The sequence below is a fragment of the Callithrix jacchus genome, chromosome 5 (assembly GCF_049354715.1).
Source record: "Callithrix jacchus isolate 240 chromosome 5, calJac240_pri, whole genome shotgun sequence".
In the NCBI taxonomy this organism is placed as follows: domain Eukaryota; kingdom Metazoa; phylum Chordata; class Mammalia; order Primates; family Cebidae; genus Callithrix; species Callithrix jacchus.
In genome coordinates this window covers 85672205-85685896 of record NC_133506.1, presented here as the reverse complement: position 1 = coordinate 85685896, position 13692 = coordinate 85672205, and the positions used below count along the sequence as shown (strand labels likewise).

Here is a 13692-nt window from a genome sequence, read left to right as displayed (position 1 = left end):
GGTTTAAAAGAGGAAGTAGGGAGAAGATTGGTTTTTAACCAATATCTTATTAAGGAAGTTGAGTCATTCTACTTCTGCTATTTATCCCCTCTGGGCATTCTGAGAAGGACAAGTTTTTACTTCCAGATGAAATAGTCATGAGAGGGATTTGCCCTGACCCCTTGCAGGCATTTTCAAGATGGCCCTATAAGACAGATTTTTATTTCGCTTTCATGCATGGAGAATCAAGCCTCCAAGTATTGAATGAACTAGGTAAGGCTCAAGATTCCTTGGCTATTTTGTGCTGAACAAAGAAGTCCCATCATCTCAATGATGGCTTTTAGTAGCCTGGTGACAGACACAGGAATGAACATTCATTTAGCCTCTTCTGTTGGCCAGTCAACCCGATTGGCATTTCATGTACTCTTCATTCGGTCCTCAAAACAGCACTGAAGGAGCTAAGAGAAGAAACTCAGAGAAGTGAAGTGGCCAGCTCAAGGTTTAGATACCGGCATAGGAGGCAGCAACCTGCATTCAGCCCCACCTCTGCAACCTGCAACTGCATAACTCTTGGTGTGCTATTAGACTTCCCTAAGCCATATCTTCATGTCTGAAAATGAGATGACAGTAGGTGCTTCGTAAATATCGACAGTTAGTGTTCTAAACTGGAGTCATCCGGCCCTCATAATCCTGACAGATGGAACCTCATTCTCAGAACTAGAAGGAGCCTCAAAAGATTTCCTAAGCCACTGGTTTCCAAACTCTCTTCTTGGAGAACTAGGATTTTGTAGAGGTTCTCGGTGGATGAAAGGACACTGAGCGTGTGGAGCTCTTTCAGCTAGGGCAGCAGTTTCTAATGTGAGTTACATGCCAGTTGCATGCATCTAGTTCTTTTAGTTGTTGGAAGTTACATATGATTTCATTTGACAAAAGTGGCCCCATTGCTCTTATTAAAAAATAAAACAAAACTTGCTAAGACTAGAACCTGTAACTTCTGGTTCCCAGTCTGGCATTTTTACTATGTTGTGTTTGCTGTTAGGTTATCATCTTTGAAGATCACCATTTATGCTTTTGTACCTTCCAGTGAATCAAAAATTTGTTTACCATAAACCTCATTCCTAGGAACAGAAATTTTGCTGTCAGAGAAAACATCACTCTCATCACCTCAGAACAGCACTGTCCAGGAGAATGTTCTGCAGTGCCTTAGGTTCTGTAGCTAGTGTAACAGGAACTGATTTTAAAATTTTACTTCATTTTAATTAAATGTAAATGGCCACATGTTGCTAGTGGCTACCATTTTAGACAGTATCACCTTGAGTATAGAGCAGGGGTCAGGCAGCAGTCCCTGGCCCTTTGGCATTGGAATCATCCAGAGAACTTGTCAAAAGTACAGATTCTGGGCCTAATGCCCAGTGACTGGTTCAGCAGGCCTAGAAGGAATGCATTTTAAGAACTTATCTGGTTATTCTAACCTGTGGTTAGATTGGAAACTGCCCCATAGGAGAGCTCTTCCTCAGAGTGGAAGAGTAGAGCCAGAATCAGGCTCTATTTATCCCCAACCCTGATCTTCCAGAGAAACTAGAGCAACCTTCTGGGGAATGGCAGACCCTGGGAGAACCTGTTGAAAGCTATGGACCAAGTCTTCCCTGGAAAAATGCAAATTATATTTTCCTCCCTGAATCCATCCTTGAACCCAGATTAAGAACTCATACAGCTAGGCCGGGCGCAGTGGCATGCCTGTAATCCCAGCACTTTGGGAGACTGAGGCAGGTAGATCATGAGGTCAAAGATCGAGACCATCCTGGTCAACATGGTGAAACCCCGTCTCTACTAAAAATACAAAAAATTAGCTGGGCATGGTGGCGCATGCCTGTAATCCCAGCTACTCAGGAGGCTGAGGCAGGAGAATTGCCTGAACCCAGGAGGCGGAGGTTGCGGTGAGCCGAGATCGCACCACTGCACTCCAGCCTGGGTAACAAGAGCGAAACTCCGTCTCAAAAAAAAAGAACTCATACAGCTATGCCCAGGGGTTGATCCCAGTAATTCCTGTCCCCAGCCTTCTCTAGGAGGTCATTGAGGCATCACAGAAGAAAGAACCAACAGTGTCTGTGTATTGGGCTTCAAAGATTATGGGGTGAATTCTGCTCCTTTCCTTTTATCTTCTGTTGTGGTAGGCTTGTGGGTGAGCCAGGTGCGTTTGGCTGTTGCCACTGCTCATGTCCTCAACTCATGCAGAAAGCAGAGGGCCCAATGCATCTGGAGCCTAAATGAAACTGGGGAGAGTGGGCTGAGGAATGGATCAGGAGTTTGACTTGCCTTCAAAGGCAGAGACATAACTGGCACCCACTTCGTCCTCCCCACACATTACAGGAGGGAGAAAGGGCAAGGCTGCAGGGCCACGAGCTGGGGTGACAGCCAGAGGCCAAAGTCCAGGGCTGGGCAGGCCCCCTAGCCAGCAGTCCTGGGCTTAGGACAGAAACATGATTTTTATAGACCCAAACACAAATTGAAGTGGGGAAGGAGGAAGGAGGAAGAGAGCAAGTGTGCCGGTGTGTGGGTATGTGTGTGCATGTGTGTCTGTGTGGGAGGCGGTGTTTGGGGAGAGCCACTGTCAGGCCAGTGTCCCAAGAAGAACCTCTTAAACTCAGAGGCTGTCGGTGATGGTCTGAGTCATGGTGATGTGGCATAGGAAAGCCAGTCACAGGATGGCTTTACAGTTCCAAGGCTGTGATTTGTGCCCCTGGGAGGTGAGGGTCAGCCTGTTTTCCCTATGCCCTTCACAAGTTCAGCTGCCATCTGCTGGGTCAGCTTCTCAACAGCCTCCTTGTTACTGCCTGCCTGCCAAGCTGTGGGATGAGTTATTGGAGAACTGCAAAGGAGACTCTGTGGCTGCCTCAGCCTCAGCTGCCACTTCTCTGGGAAGAGGGAAGCCTGGTGTGCTCGCGGAGAGGGGATTAAGGCCCTGGGCAGCTGCCCACCTAACACCAAGATGAAAGGACAATATGGGACTCGGGATGCCTCACAGCCTCTCTGGAGCTCTAGCTCAGGATGACCTATCCAGGAGCCTCAGTTAGGCCATGCCAGGTAGAGACAGGTTATCAGAGCCCCCGCACGGCTGGATCTCCAGTAGCCACATGCCCTCTGAGCAGTGACTGCACTATCTGGCCTCATTTTTCTCATTCATCAGGCAGGACTCTCTCTTCATCCTCAGCGCTCAGGATCACCCTGTCTCCAAAGGTTATGGAAAAGCACTCCTTGTCCTTTGAGTCCTGCGTTCAGTCATTGTCAGCTGCCTGTGCCCCCTGTGCCATGCGTTGTGGAGGCATGGTGTTCAGAGTCCCTCCACTGACCTCAGGAGCTTGTTGACCAGGGAAGACCTTAGTGTCCCCTCCCGCATTTGCCTGTAACCCAGGAGCTTGGGGAGTGGGCAGCATAGCCTAAAGAACCTGGGATCTGGGTTCTGGGTTCTGGGTTCTGGCCATACCTCGTCACACCCAGGCTGCGTGACCTTGGGCAAGTCTCCACTGAAATAGGCCTCAGCTTCTTCAAATAGAAATGAGGAGGTCAAAGTCACGTCGAGCTCCCTGTGAGCATTCCCTACTGCTGTTAGGTTTGGAGCCTTTTTGGTCTGTTAAAATCTCGTTTCCCCTGGTAAAGAGGCTGAGAAAGGTAGGATCGACTCTGGACTTAGGTCAGTTTCTTTTTTGGAGGTGGAGTGAGTTAGGGAGGTGTGTGGTGGGATGAAAGTACAGTTACAGGCCAGGCACAGTGGCTCAGCCTGTAATCCCAGCATTTTGGGAGGCCAAGGTGGGTGGATCACCTGAGGTCGGGAGTTCAAGACCAGCCTGACCAACATGGAGAAACTCCATCTCTACTAAAAATACAAAAATTAGCTGGGCATGGTGGCACAGCAAGAGGAGGCTGAGGCAAGAGAACCACCTGGGAGGCAGAAGTTGCAGTTAGCCAAGATCTTGTACCACTGCACTCCAGCCTGGGAAACAAGAGCAGAACTCCATCTCAAAAAAAAAAGGAAGAAAGTATAGTTTCAAGAAACATAGCCAGCCTTAAAGGACTTTTGCCTAATTGGATGTCAGAACACCCTTTAGACTTATTTTCTTTTAGAGACAGAATCTTGTTCTGTCATTCAGGCTGGAGAATGCAGTGGTACAGTCTCAACTCACTGCAGCCTTAACCGTTAAGCATTCCTCCCACTGAAGCTTCTGGAGTAGCTGGGACTACAGCCACATGCTACCACCCCGGCTAATTTTTTTGTATTTTTTGTTGAGCTGGGGTTCCACCATGTTGCCCAGGCTGATCTTGAACTCATGCGCTCAAGTGATCCTCCTGCCTCAGCTTCCCGAAGTGCTGGGATTACAGGCATGGGCCACTGTGCGCAGCCCCCTCAGACTTCTTAAGATCATCAGCTAACAGGCCACCCACTGCCTCTGTTCCCCTCAGCATCTGGCCTTTGGAACCAAATCCAGGCGTCCTTGCAAAAAGCTGGAGCTGCTCTAAGTTCAGAGCCAGGAGATCCTTGAAGACGGAGATGCAAGGACTAATCAATAGTGAAAACAAACCCCACCGCAGCCCCCAGTCAAGCTGGCGGAGCCTTTTGTAGCCATTGAGGTGGGAAGACCAGTAAGGCAGATTCAGAAGGAAGAGGGCTTCAGCCTAGTGCCTCAGCTTCCCACCATCTCTCTCAGTCCTCAGGCCTCACAGGGAAAAAGGCCAGAGGCCTTAGAGTTCAGCTTCAAGTGGTGTGCCTCTCTACCCCAGAAGCAGAAAGTGATCCAGGGTTCACAGAGTTACCGCAGGGAAGATGACCTCTGTTAGTAGCAGTTTTAAGACAAACCTACCATCAGAGACCAATTATTAAAAATCTGTCTGCATTTAGGACCTTCTCAGGCTATGTCTAAAGCAAGTCATGCCTGAGAGGGGCCCTACCCTTTAAAAAGTCCCAGTCTTTAAACAGGTTTCCAAATGGTGACCATCTCAAATCGGTGCTGTTCTCTTTTTTGCCAGTTCCAGTCTGCAGGCTGTTTGCACAGATTGTCGGCATCTCTGGGCTGCTCTTCTTTGCAGCTTCCTGGGGCTGGGCAAGACAGAACCCAGAGAGAAGTGAATTCTTGTGCTTTGTTCTTTATTTCTAGAGGTGTAGATTGGTGTTAGGACCTTTCATATAAATTCTATTCCTGATGTTGCCTGAATGAAAAATGATACCTAGAAGTTTTCAGCCAATGAGTTTGAAGTTAGAGGAGGAAGCATGTTACTTCCTTCTGGAGAGCCATAGACAGATGCATTGGGCAAGGAACCACGAGCTGAGCACTATTTACATGTTGAGTTTTAGACTTTGTAGGTCACATGCGCACGCGCGCGCGCACGCGCGCACACACACACACACACACACACACACATCTACCTCCTACTAAGAAACGGAATATAACCTTGATTCTCTCCACTTGGAGAAAAGTCGCTGTGGATGGTGTGAGTCAACATCCTCTCCAAAGGCAGGGCTTATGTGGAGTCGGTGAGGCCATGGTTTTAGAGTCTGGGACTCACCACCCTGTCCTGGGAACACAAAGTTGCCATAAAACAAACAGAAAAAGATTAGGCCTATCTATAGGCCTATAAAGGCAGGAAAAAACCAACCCAGACATTTGCACCACGCTGTCCTAGAGGGAGTGGGCTGGCATCCTTGCTGGACATAGTGGAGGAGGCAATTTATGTGGTGGTGCTGGGAGGACCGGGGGCCTGTGCTATGTGGAACATGTGTAGCTGTTGAGAGGTTGACTCTGTTACCCTTGAGGATGTTGGAAGGATGAGTATGTGTGGCATAAAGAGGCAGAGACCCTTTGCCCCTGCCTTTCTCCCCCAACCCACGGCTGGCCTGTGTTCCCCCAGGTCTGGGATTCTAAGTGACCTGCTCTGTGTTTGGTCTCTCTCAGGGTGAGTATGAGCCTGGGAGATGGCAGTGATGGAAATGGCCTGCCCAGGCGCCCCTGGCTCAGCAGTGGGGCAGCAGAAGGAACTCCCCAAAGCCAAACAGAAGACGCTGCCACTGGGGAAGAAACAGAGCTCTGTCTACAAGCTTGAGGCCGTGGAGAAGAGCCCTGTATTTTGTGGAAAATGGGAGATACTGAACGATGTGATTACCAAGGGCACAGCCAAGGAAGGCTCCGAGTCGGGGCCAGCTGCCATCTCTATCATCGCCCAGGCTGAGTGTAGGGGCATGGGGTTGTTGTGGGCATGGGGCAGGTGGGTGGCTGTGCCCAGGGGTTCCCTATGGAAGAGAGAGGTTCGTGTCACTGCTAGATAAGATTCTCACGAGACACACCGAGAATCAGTGGCAAGTGGGGTTGTAAAAGTGCACAGATGGTGAATGTGGTAAGTGGAAGCTGTGCCCAGCATGGCTGGAGCAGGGGAAGAGGTGAGAGGCAGGAGCATTTGGGATGCTGCAGAATCATCAAGCAGGCCATCAACCTTCTGCGGTGATCTTGAGCAGCCCGAGTGTCTGGAGAGGCCCCAGACAGGAAAGGCCAGGTCTCCTGGAAAGCCCCGCTGGGGCCTGTAGGCCCTTCACCACCTTCTACCTAGAGGCGGCCCCACCCCCAGTAATAAGCATCATGCTCTTGAGCCTGCTGGGCCAGTCCTGGGGCAGGCAGCCATGGCAGGGTGAGGCCTGATCTGGTCCTTTCTGCTTCTACTCATGATGCCTCATGATGACTAGTAATGGTGGTTTCCCTTGGAGACAGAAACTCCGAGGAGGGCTGGGTAGGGCCAGGAGTCCTCTCAACACCTTCCCTCAACCCAGGAAGCTTCTTGAGTTGGAACCTGGAGAGCTAGACTGCCGTGCAGGCATTTCTCCACACGTGCACATCCTGCCCGCGTCTCCCACTTTCTCCTGGTTGTTTTTTTAGGAGAGATGAGAGAATAAAAACTAAAATGCAGTGAGTGACATATTAATTTTTTTTTGGAGGCGGAGTCTCACTCTGGAGTGCAGTGGCGTGGTCTCGGCTCACTGCAACCTCTGCCTCCCGGGTTCAAGCAATTCTCCTGCCTCAGCCTCCCAAGTAGCTGGGATTACAGGCATGTGCCACCACACTCAGCTAATCTTTTGTAATTTTAGTAGAGACAGGGTTTCACCATGTTAGCCAGGATGGTCTCGATCTCCTGACCTCATGATCTGCATGCCTCAGCCTCCCAAAGTGCTGGGATTACAGGTGTGAGCCATGATGCACAGCCATAATAATTTTTTTAAAAAACATACACATACATAATCCACACTTATATGTACATACAAATATAAATACATAATAGCTGGTATTTATCGAGCCGTTTTCCTATGCGCCAGCCACTGTGTTGAGCATTTTCTGTAGATCATCTTACTTCACTTTAAAGGAAGTGAGTTAGGCTCCCTACGATCCCCATGCTATAGGCATGGCTATTTCAGAGCAGGTGGCTGGGGCCATGGTCTGCTCTTGACCACTAAGCTGGGAAGCAGGGGAAACAGTGCAGGAAGGAGGCATTGGTGGGGAGGGGACTGCCAGACAGGGTTGTCTGCAAAGGAGGGGAAGGAGTGCGCTAGAAGGGATCTCTGAGACAGCACTCCCCTAAGTGCTGAATTCCTGTTCTTTCTCCTCTCTGCTAATGGAACTCCTTTTCCTTTAGGCGAGAATAGCCAAGAGTTCAGCCCCACATTTTCAGAACGCATTTTCATCGCTGGGTCCAAACAGTACAGGTAAGGAAGCGGGAGAGCAGCCTGAGTGGGAAGGCGGGGTCCCAGCGTCCTTGTCCCCAGGGCTTGCCTGGGCCAATCCTGCTGACCCTGGGCTCCCCCCCTCAGCACCTGTGCTTCAGCTCCTGGAACTCGCCCAGGCTTTCCTGGCTGAGCCGCTCTCTCAGCCAAATAAGCTTTTCAAAGGCTTTTCACAGCTTGTGGCTGACTGCCTCTGGGCCACATCAACTTGACATTTTATTTTTGTTCTCCTCAGAGTCCTTAATGCACCCCCTCGTTTCCCATCAACAGGGAGGGTGCTGGGAACTGGAGCTGCTTCCCCCTCCTGCGTGGCTGTCAGTGCAGGGCAGGGGGCCCTTCCACTGTCCTCTATGGGAGAAACCTGCTGGCACCTCTTCTCCTGGGAAATACACCGAGTAGGGATGCGGGTGGTGGAAAAGGAGGGGGCAGACCGACTTGGTGGCCTCATGGAAAGGAAGCCAGGGTGGCCTCATGGAAAGGAAGTCTTCCCAGGCTCCGCATTCCCCCACAGACGATTTTTTGGAGCACGAGTTTGAGTTAGAAACAGTTCCCTCCCCATCACCAGGCGGGTTTTTGTATCATTGGAGTTTGGAACCTGGTAGTGATAAGACTGTGGGGAGGGCAGCTGCCTTGGAACAAGGAATGCTCAGCGTTTGGTGGGATTCCTTCCGCTGTCCTGGGTGCCTTTTGGCCCAGGGTAGGAGCCTCTGAAAGACACACTTCTTTCAGCTGTCTGAGAGAAGCCTGTAGGCCTCCACTGGTCCCTGGCACTGCTGTGAGTCTGCCTCTGTGGGGGCAGAAGATGAGGCCAAGGGAGGTGGCTGAAGCCATGGTCTGCTCCACAGCTGTTCTGTAGCAATCCTTCTGTTGCCAGGCCCTTTAATACCTGGCAGGGATCCCAGTCCAGTTAGAGCCATGGTAGTGATGAGCCCCAAGGCCAGCAGAGAAGAGTAGCCTCCCCGGTACCAGGCAGCAGCCCAGGCTGTCACCTCCCACAGCAGCCAGGGACCCCCAGGAACTAAGAGAATGGAGGTGACCAGCCTCACCTGTTCCTCCGTCCGGAGGCAACAGAAACAAGCTGTCTCAGTCCAAGCTGAGAGTGCCTGCCATGAGCGTGGCCCCCTTTTGGGAACTCCCCAGGGGCAGCTCACCTTGGAGAGCAGTGAGCAAGCCATATCTGCTCCTCTACTCTCCCCAAGAAGTGCGGAGCCTGCGCCCCATCACCATGGTAACTAGCACGGCTTCTTGGCAGCTTGCTTTGGGGGCAGACACTGAGCTAGGCTTTTTAAGTGAATTAAATTATTGAAGCCTCATCTCCACCCTGCATGGCAGAAAATACCAAACCCATTTTATAAGTGAGGTAAGTGAGAAAACTGAGGCTCCTTGGGGTTTAGAAACTTTGCCACGTTCACACAAGGAATGGCAAGCTGGGATTTGGCCTTGGGTCTTCAGGAGCCCAGACACAGCTATCTGTACCATTCTGTCTTCCTGCTTCCTCGTGCTCAACATGCAGATCTGTCCCTTTTTTGACAGCCAGTCTGAGAGTCTTGATCAGATCCCCAACAATGTGGCCCATGCTACAGAGGGCAAAACGGCCCATGTGTGTTGGAAGGGAAAGCGTCGCAGCAAAGCCCGGAAGAAACGGAAGAAGAAGAGCTCAAAGTCCCTGGCTCATGCAGGAGTGGCCTTGGCCAAACCCCTCCCCAGGACCCCTGAGCAGGAGAGCTGCACTGTCCCAGTGCAGGTGAGACCCTCCGCCGACTGCCCAGACCCTGGGCTCATGCAGCCTCAGAAATGGAGCTGTGCCTTGGGCCTGGCCCTGTGTGCTGACAGCTGTGTTTCCCCTGCAGGAGGATGAGTCTCCACTCGGTACCCCATATGTTAGAAACACCCCACAGTTCACCAAGCCTCTGAAGGAACCAGGCCTTGGCCAACTCTGTTTCAAGCAGCTTGGCGAGGGCCTACGGCCAGCTCTGCCTCGATCGGAACTCTACAAACTGATCAGCCCCCTGCAGTGTCTGAACCACGTGTGGAAACTGCACCACCCCCAGGACAGAGGCCCCGTGCCCCCAACCACACACCCCTTCCCCTATAGCAGACCACCCCATCCCTTCCCATTCCACCCTCTCCAGCCCTGGAAACCTCACACCCTAGAGTCCTTCCTGGGCAAACTGGCCTGTGTAGACAGCCAGCAACCCTTGCCTGGCCCACACCTGAGCAAACCGGCCTGTGTAGACAGCCAGAAGCCCCTGCCTGGCCCATACCTGAGCAAACTGACCTGTGTAGACAGCCAGAAGCCCCTGCCTGGCCCACACCTGGAACCCAGCTGCCCATCTCGCGGTGCCCATGAGAAGTTTTCTGTGGAGGAATACCTGGTGCATGCTCTGCAAGGCAGCGTGAGCTCAGGCCAGGCTCACAGCCTGACCAGCCTGGCCAAGACCTGGGCAGCAGGGGGCTTCAGGCCCTGGGAGCCCAGCCCAAAAACTGAGGACAGCGAGGGTGTCCTGCTAACTGAGGTAACTAATCCCCTAGCACCTGTATATGTCCTTCCACCAGCAACCTGTGGGTATGCTTTTCTGTCTTTATCACAGTCACTCATGCCTGTGGTGACAAATCAGACAGTAGGACAATGCTGACTGTGGATGGAAAGTGTCATCTCACCCACCAACCTCACTTTTCACAGCCTTTTTAGCGTCTTCTGTTCTGAGTTCTTCTGGTTGGTCACCCCGGCTTGCTGAATGTGGGCACTGCATGAATAATACATATGCTGAGGACCAGGGGAATCAGCCAGGACCCACTGCCTCCAGTGTTGTCATGGCCTCCTGAGATGGAAGATGGGGATGGGACCCATTTTCACCCACCTCCTTTCCTTTCTCCACTTGTTCACTTCCCAAATAATTTTATAACTTTAAATGATTTTATCAAACTTTGATTTCTGGGTTTTATCCCAGCCAACCACTTTTTTTTCTTTTAATATGTATGTGTTTTAAGACAGAGTCTCACTCTGTCATCCAGGCTGCAATATAGTGGTACAATCATAGCTCACTACAACCTCCATCTTCTGGGTTCAAGCAATCCTCCTGCCTCAGCCTCCCAAGTAGCTGGGACTACAAGCATGCACCACCACACCCAGCTAAATTTTTTAAGTAGAGACAAGGTCTTGCTGTGTTGCCCAGGCTGGTCTCAGACTCCTGGGCTAAAGCAGTCCTCACACAGTGGCCTCCAAAAGTGCTGGGATTATTGGTGTGAGCCACTGTGCCATCTTATTCTGTCTGCTTTTTTCTTTTTTTTGAGACAGGGTCACTCTGTCACCCAGGCTGGAGTGCAGTGGCACTATATCAGCTCACTGGATTCGAGTGATTCTGCCACATCAGTCTCCCAAGTAGCTGGGACTATAGGTGTGCACCACCATGCCAGGCTAATTTTGTATTTTTTGGTAGAGACAGAGTTTTACCATGTTGGCCAGGCTAGTCTCAAACTCCTAACATCGAGTGATCCGCCCACTTTGACCTCCCAAAGTGCTGGGATTACAGGTGTAAGCCACCATGCCCAGCCTCTCCATCTACTTTTAATATCATCCTTGACCCTGGCCCCACTTCACTGCTCCTCCCTTCCCTCTACCTTCTAGCTCCTGAGTTTTGCTTTTTTCAGTGTCAAGGTCATTGGCTTCTGTTTCACCATCACACGTCTGGGATGTTTTTCATCACAACAATCAGTGGCCGCAGCCCATGAACCTTGCCTTCACCTCATTCCTCTACCCCCTCTCTGGTGCTGTCTGGCTCAGAGCCCTGCCTTTGCCCCAGGGCTACCTGGTTATGAGGGCTCAGCTCAGCAGCCCTGGCAAGATTACCAGCTGGAGAGCCTTCCTTACTGTAGCCCTGTAGCCCTCTGCTGTCCTGACCACTAAAACCGGCCTCTCTCTCCTGCCAACCCCAGAAACTCAAGCCAGTGGACTATGAGTACCGAGAAGAAGTCCATTGGGCCACGCAGCAACCCTGCCTGGGCAGAGGCTCCTTCGGAGAGGTGCACAGGATGCAGGACAAGCAGACTGGCTTTCAGTGCGCTGTCAAAAAGGTATGCCAGGGCTGGGGGCTGAGTGAAGAAGGAAGCCAGGAAGGGGTCCTGGTGTGTTCCCTCCGCTTTGTCAAGGACAGTCACAGGGTGGCCGTGCGTCTGACTTGTGAACAGAGCTTGCTGTCACTAGCCACCCGAGGTTGGCTGGCACGGGAAGGGAGCCTGTCACATGTCCTGGCCTGGCCGCTGCCCTTGGCATGTGTGTGTGTGAGAGGACGCGTGGCCTTGGTATCTCAATACAGCCAGGGCCCTGAGGGGCAAGTCTGAACTTGGGAGGTGCTTGGAGCGTCATGAAATTCATGCTGCGGTAAAACCCCTGAATCACATAGGGGGCCACCCCCCGACCTGGGCCAGATGAGAGGGAAGGCAGTAGTCTCCACTGTCGGGTGCTTCCAGGAGGAGGCCAGCCTCCGTGGGAGCGAGCAGATCTGCCGGAGATGGAGCTCTGCCTCCTGTAGGCCAGGTGTGCTACAGTCCTGCGGAGCAGACACGCTGCGGAGATGCAGTTTGGCAAGAGAGGAAGTCACTGGCCAGGTGGCAGAACCCGGATTCAGACCAGGTCTGTGTGACCTGAGAGTTCGGCTTTGAACCACTTTTCAGGAAGAAGAGGAAAGAAGATAGATTTGTGGTACTAGAGTTTTGAGTACAGGCAAAGATGTGAATCACCTCTCCCACTCCTTCATCTCACTGACGTTAGACATGAGAGCAGAGAGGACAGTGTGGCCTCCTGTCAGATCACACTGTCCGGGCCCCGGAGGGATCGGTGACGGCTGCAGACCCACAGGCCTCATGGGTGTCAGCCCTGCTCCCTGTCACCAATTTTCCCCCACCCCCAACTCTCAGATCACCTTGATTAGAAGCCACCTTGTACCCGGTCAAAGCTTTTGGCCTCAAAGCCAGCACCAGGACCTAAGGCACGTTTCTGTGGCCCCTCACCTTGGCCCTTTGGGCAGGGTGAAGTAAGCTCAGAGATAAACCTGGTTTCAGGTGGCTTGTGTCAGAGACGCTGCGATCCCAAAAAGGAGAGCAACAAATACAGGTTGAGCATCTCCAGTCTGAAAACCCAAAATCTAAAGTGCTCCAAAATCCAAGACTTGGAGCACCAACCTGACACAGCAGATGCTCACTGTAGCCAGAGCACAGAAGCCTGGCACACACTGGCCCCATTCCAAGCAGACACTCTCCCCACTGTCGGGGGTGCCTGTGGCCTCCAGGGGAGAGGAGGCAGCTGGGATGTGAATACACCTGGCTTCCCTGGTGTCTACTTGGGCTGGATGGTGAGAACAGCGAGGGGAGTATCTGCAGGTACCACCCCAAACTTAAGACACACTGCGTCAAATACGAAAGCTCCGCCTTCACCAGCCCCGACTGGCCACACGTGCTGAGTGCATGCACGCTGAGTGCTGAGTGAGTGCGTGCTGAGTTCTTGCCGAGTTCCTGCCAGTGTGGATCATCGTCTTCCACTTGGAGGCCAAGGCCATGTGCCTGACCTGCTCAGCTGCAGTTCCCCTCCCCAGGCTACCAGAGAACGCTCAGCTGTCCCTCCTGAGAGGTGGTGGGAGGAGGGTGTGAGAGTATGAAGAGACACGCACCCAGCACTGGGAGCTTAGTCACTGGGCTTCTCAGCTGTTCCCCTGCTGAGGACCTCGGAGTCCCAGGCAACAAGATAAACAACCCTAATATAGTAGAAGAGCACAAATACTCCATGTCTCGCCCCTTGCACCCGCTGCAAGGCAGTCGGAAGAGCTCCAAGCACAAGGCCTGGACTTCTCAGCACAGTAGCTGCAGCTCAAGCCCACCAGAGCTGGCCACTTGCAGAGCCACTTTCTTTCCACCCAGGGGAATTCAGTGGGGATGGCTGTTCGGCAGCCCGCAGAGCTGCC

At 52.1% G+C, this 13692-nt stretch overlaps 1 protein-coding gene across 6 annotated transcripts in view; it reads left to right on the top strand.

Moving 5' to 3' along the window:
* The window catches only part of MAP3K14 (mitogen-activated protein kinase kinase kinase 14), a 53959-nt gene that overhangs the window by 20993 nt on the left and 19274 nt on the right, over positions 1-13692 (top strand). For 3 of the 6 annotated variants that reach the window (XM_078373334.1, XM_054255922.2, XM_078373333.1), the window contains 5 exons: positions 5925-6193; positions 7648-7717; positions 9269-9479; positions 9586-10251; positions 11672-11809. In XM_078373334.1, the coding sequence (XP_078229460.1) occupies positions 6106-6193; positions 7648-7717; positions 9269-9479; positions 9586-10251; positions 11672-11809 (1173 nt within the window). In that variant the 5' untranslated portion in view covers positions 5925-6105. Of the gene's footprint in view, positions 1-5924; positions 6201-7647; positions 7718-9268; positions 9480-9585; positions 10252-11671; positions 11810-13692 lie in introns of all 6 variants that reach the window. The other 3 variants (XM_054255921.2, XM_002748098.7, XM_035303169.3) reach the window with 1 other exon arrangement.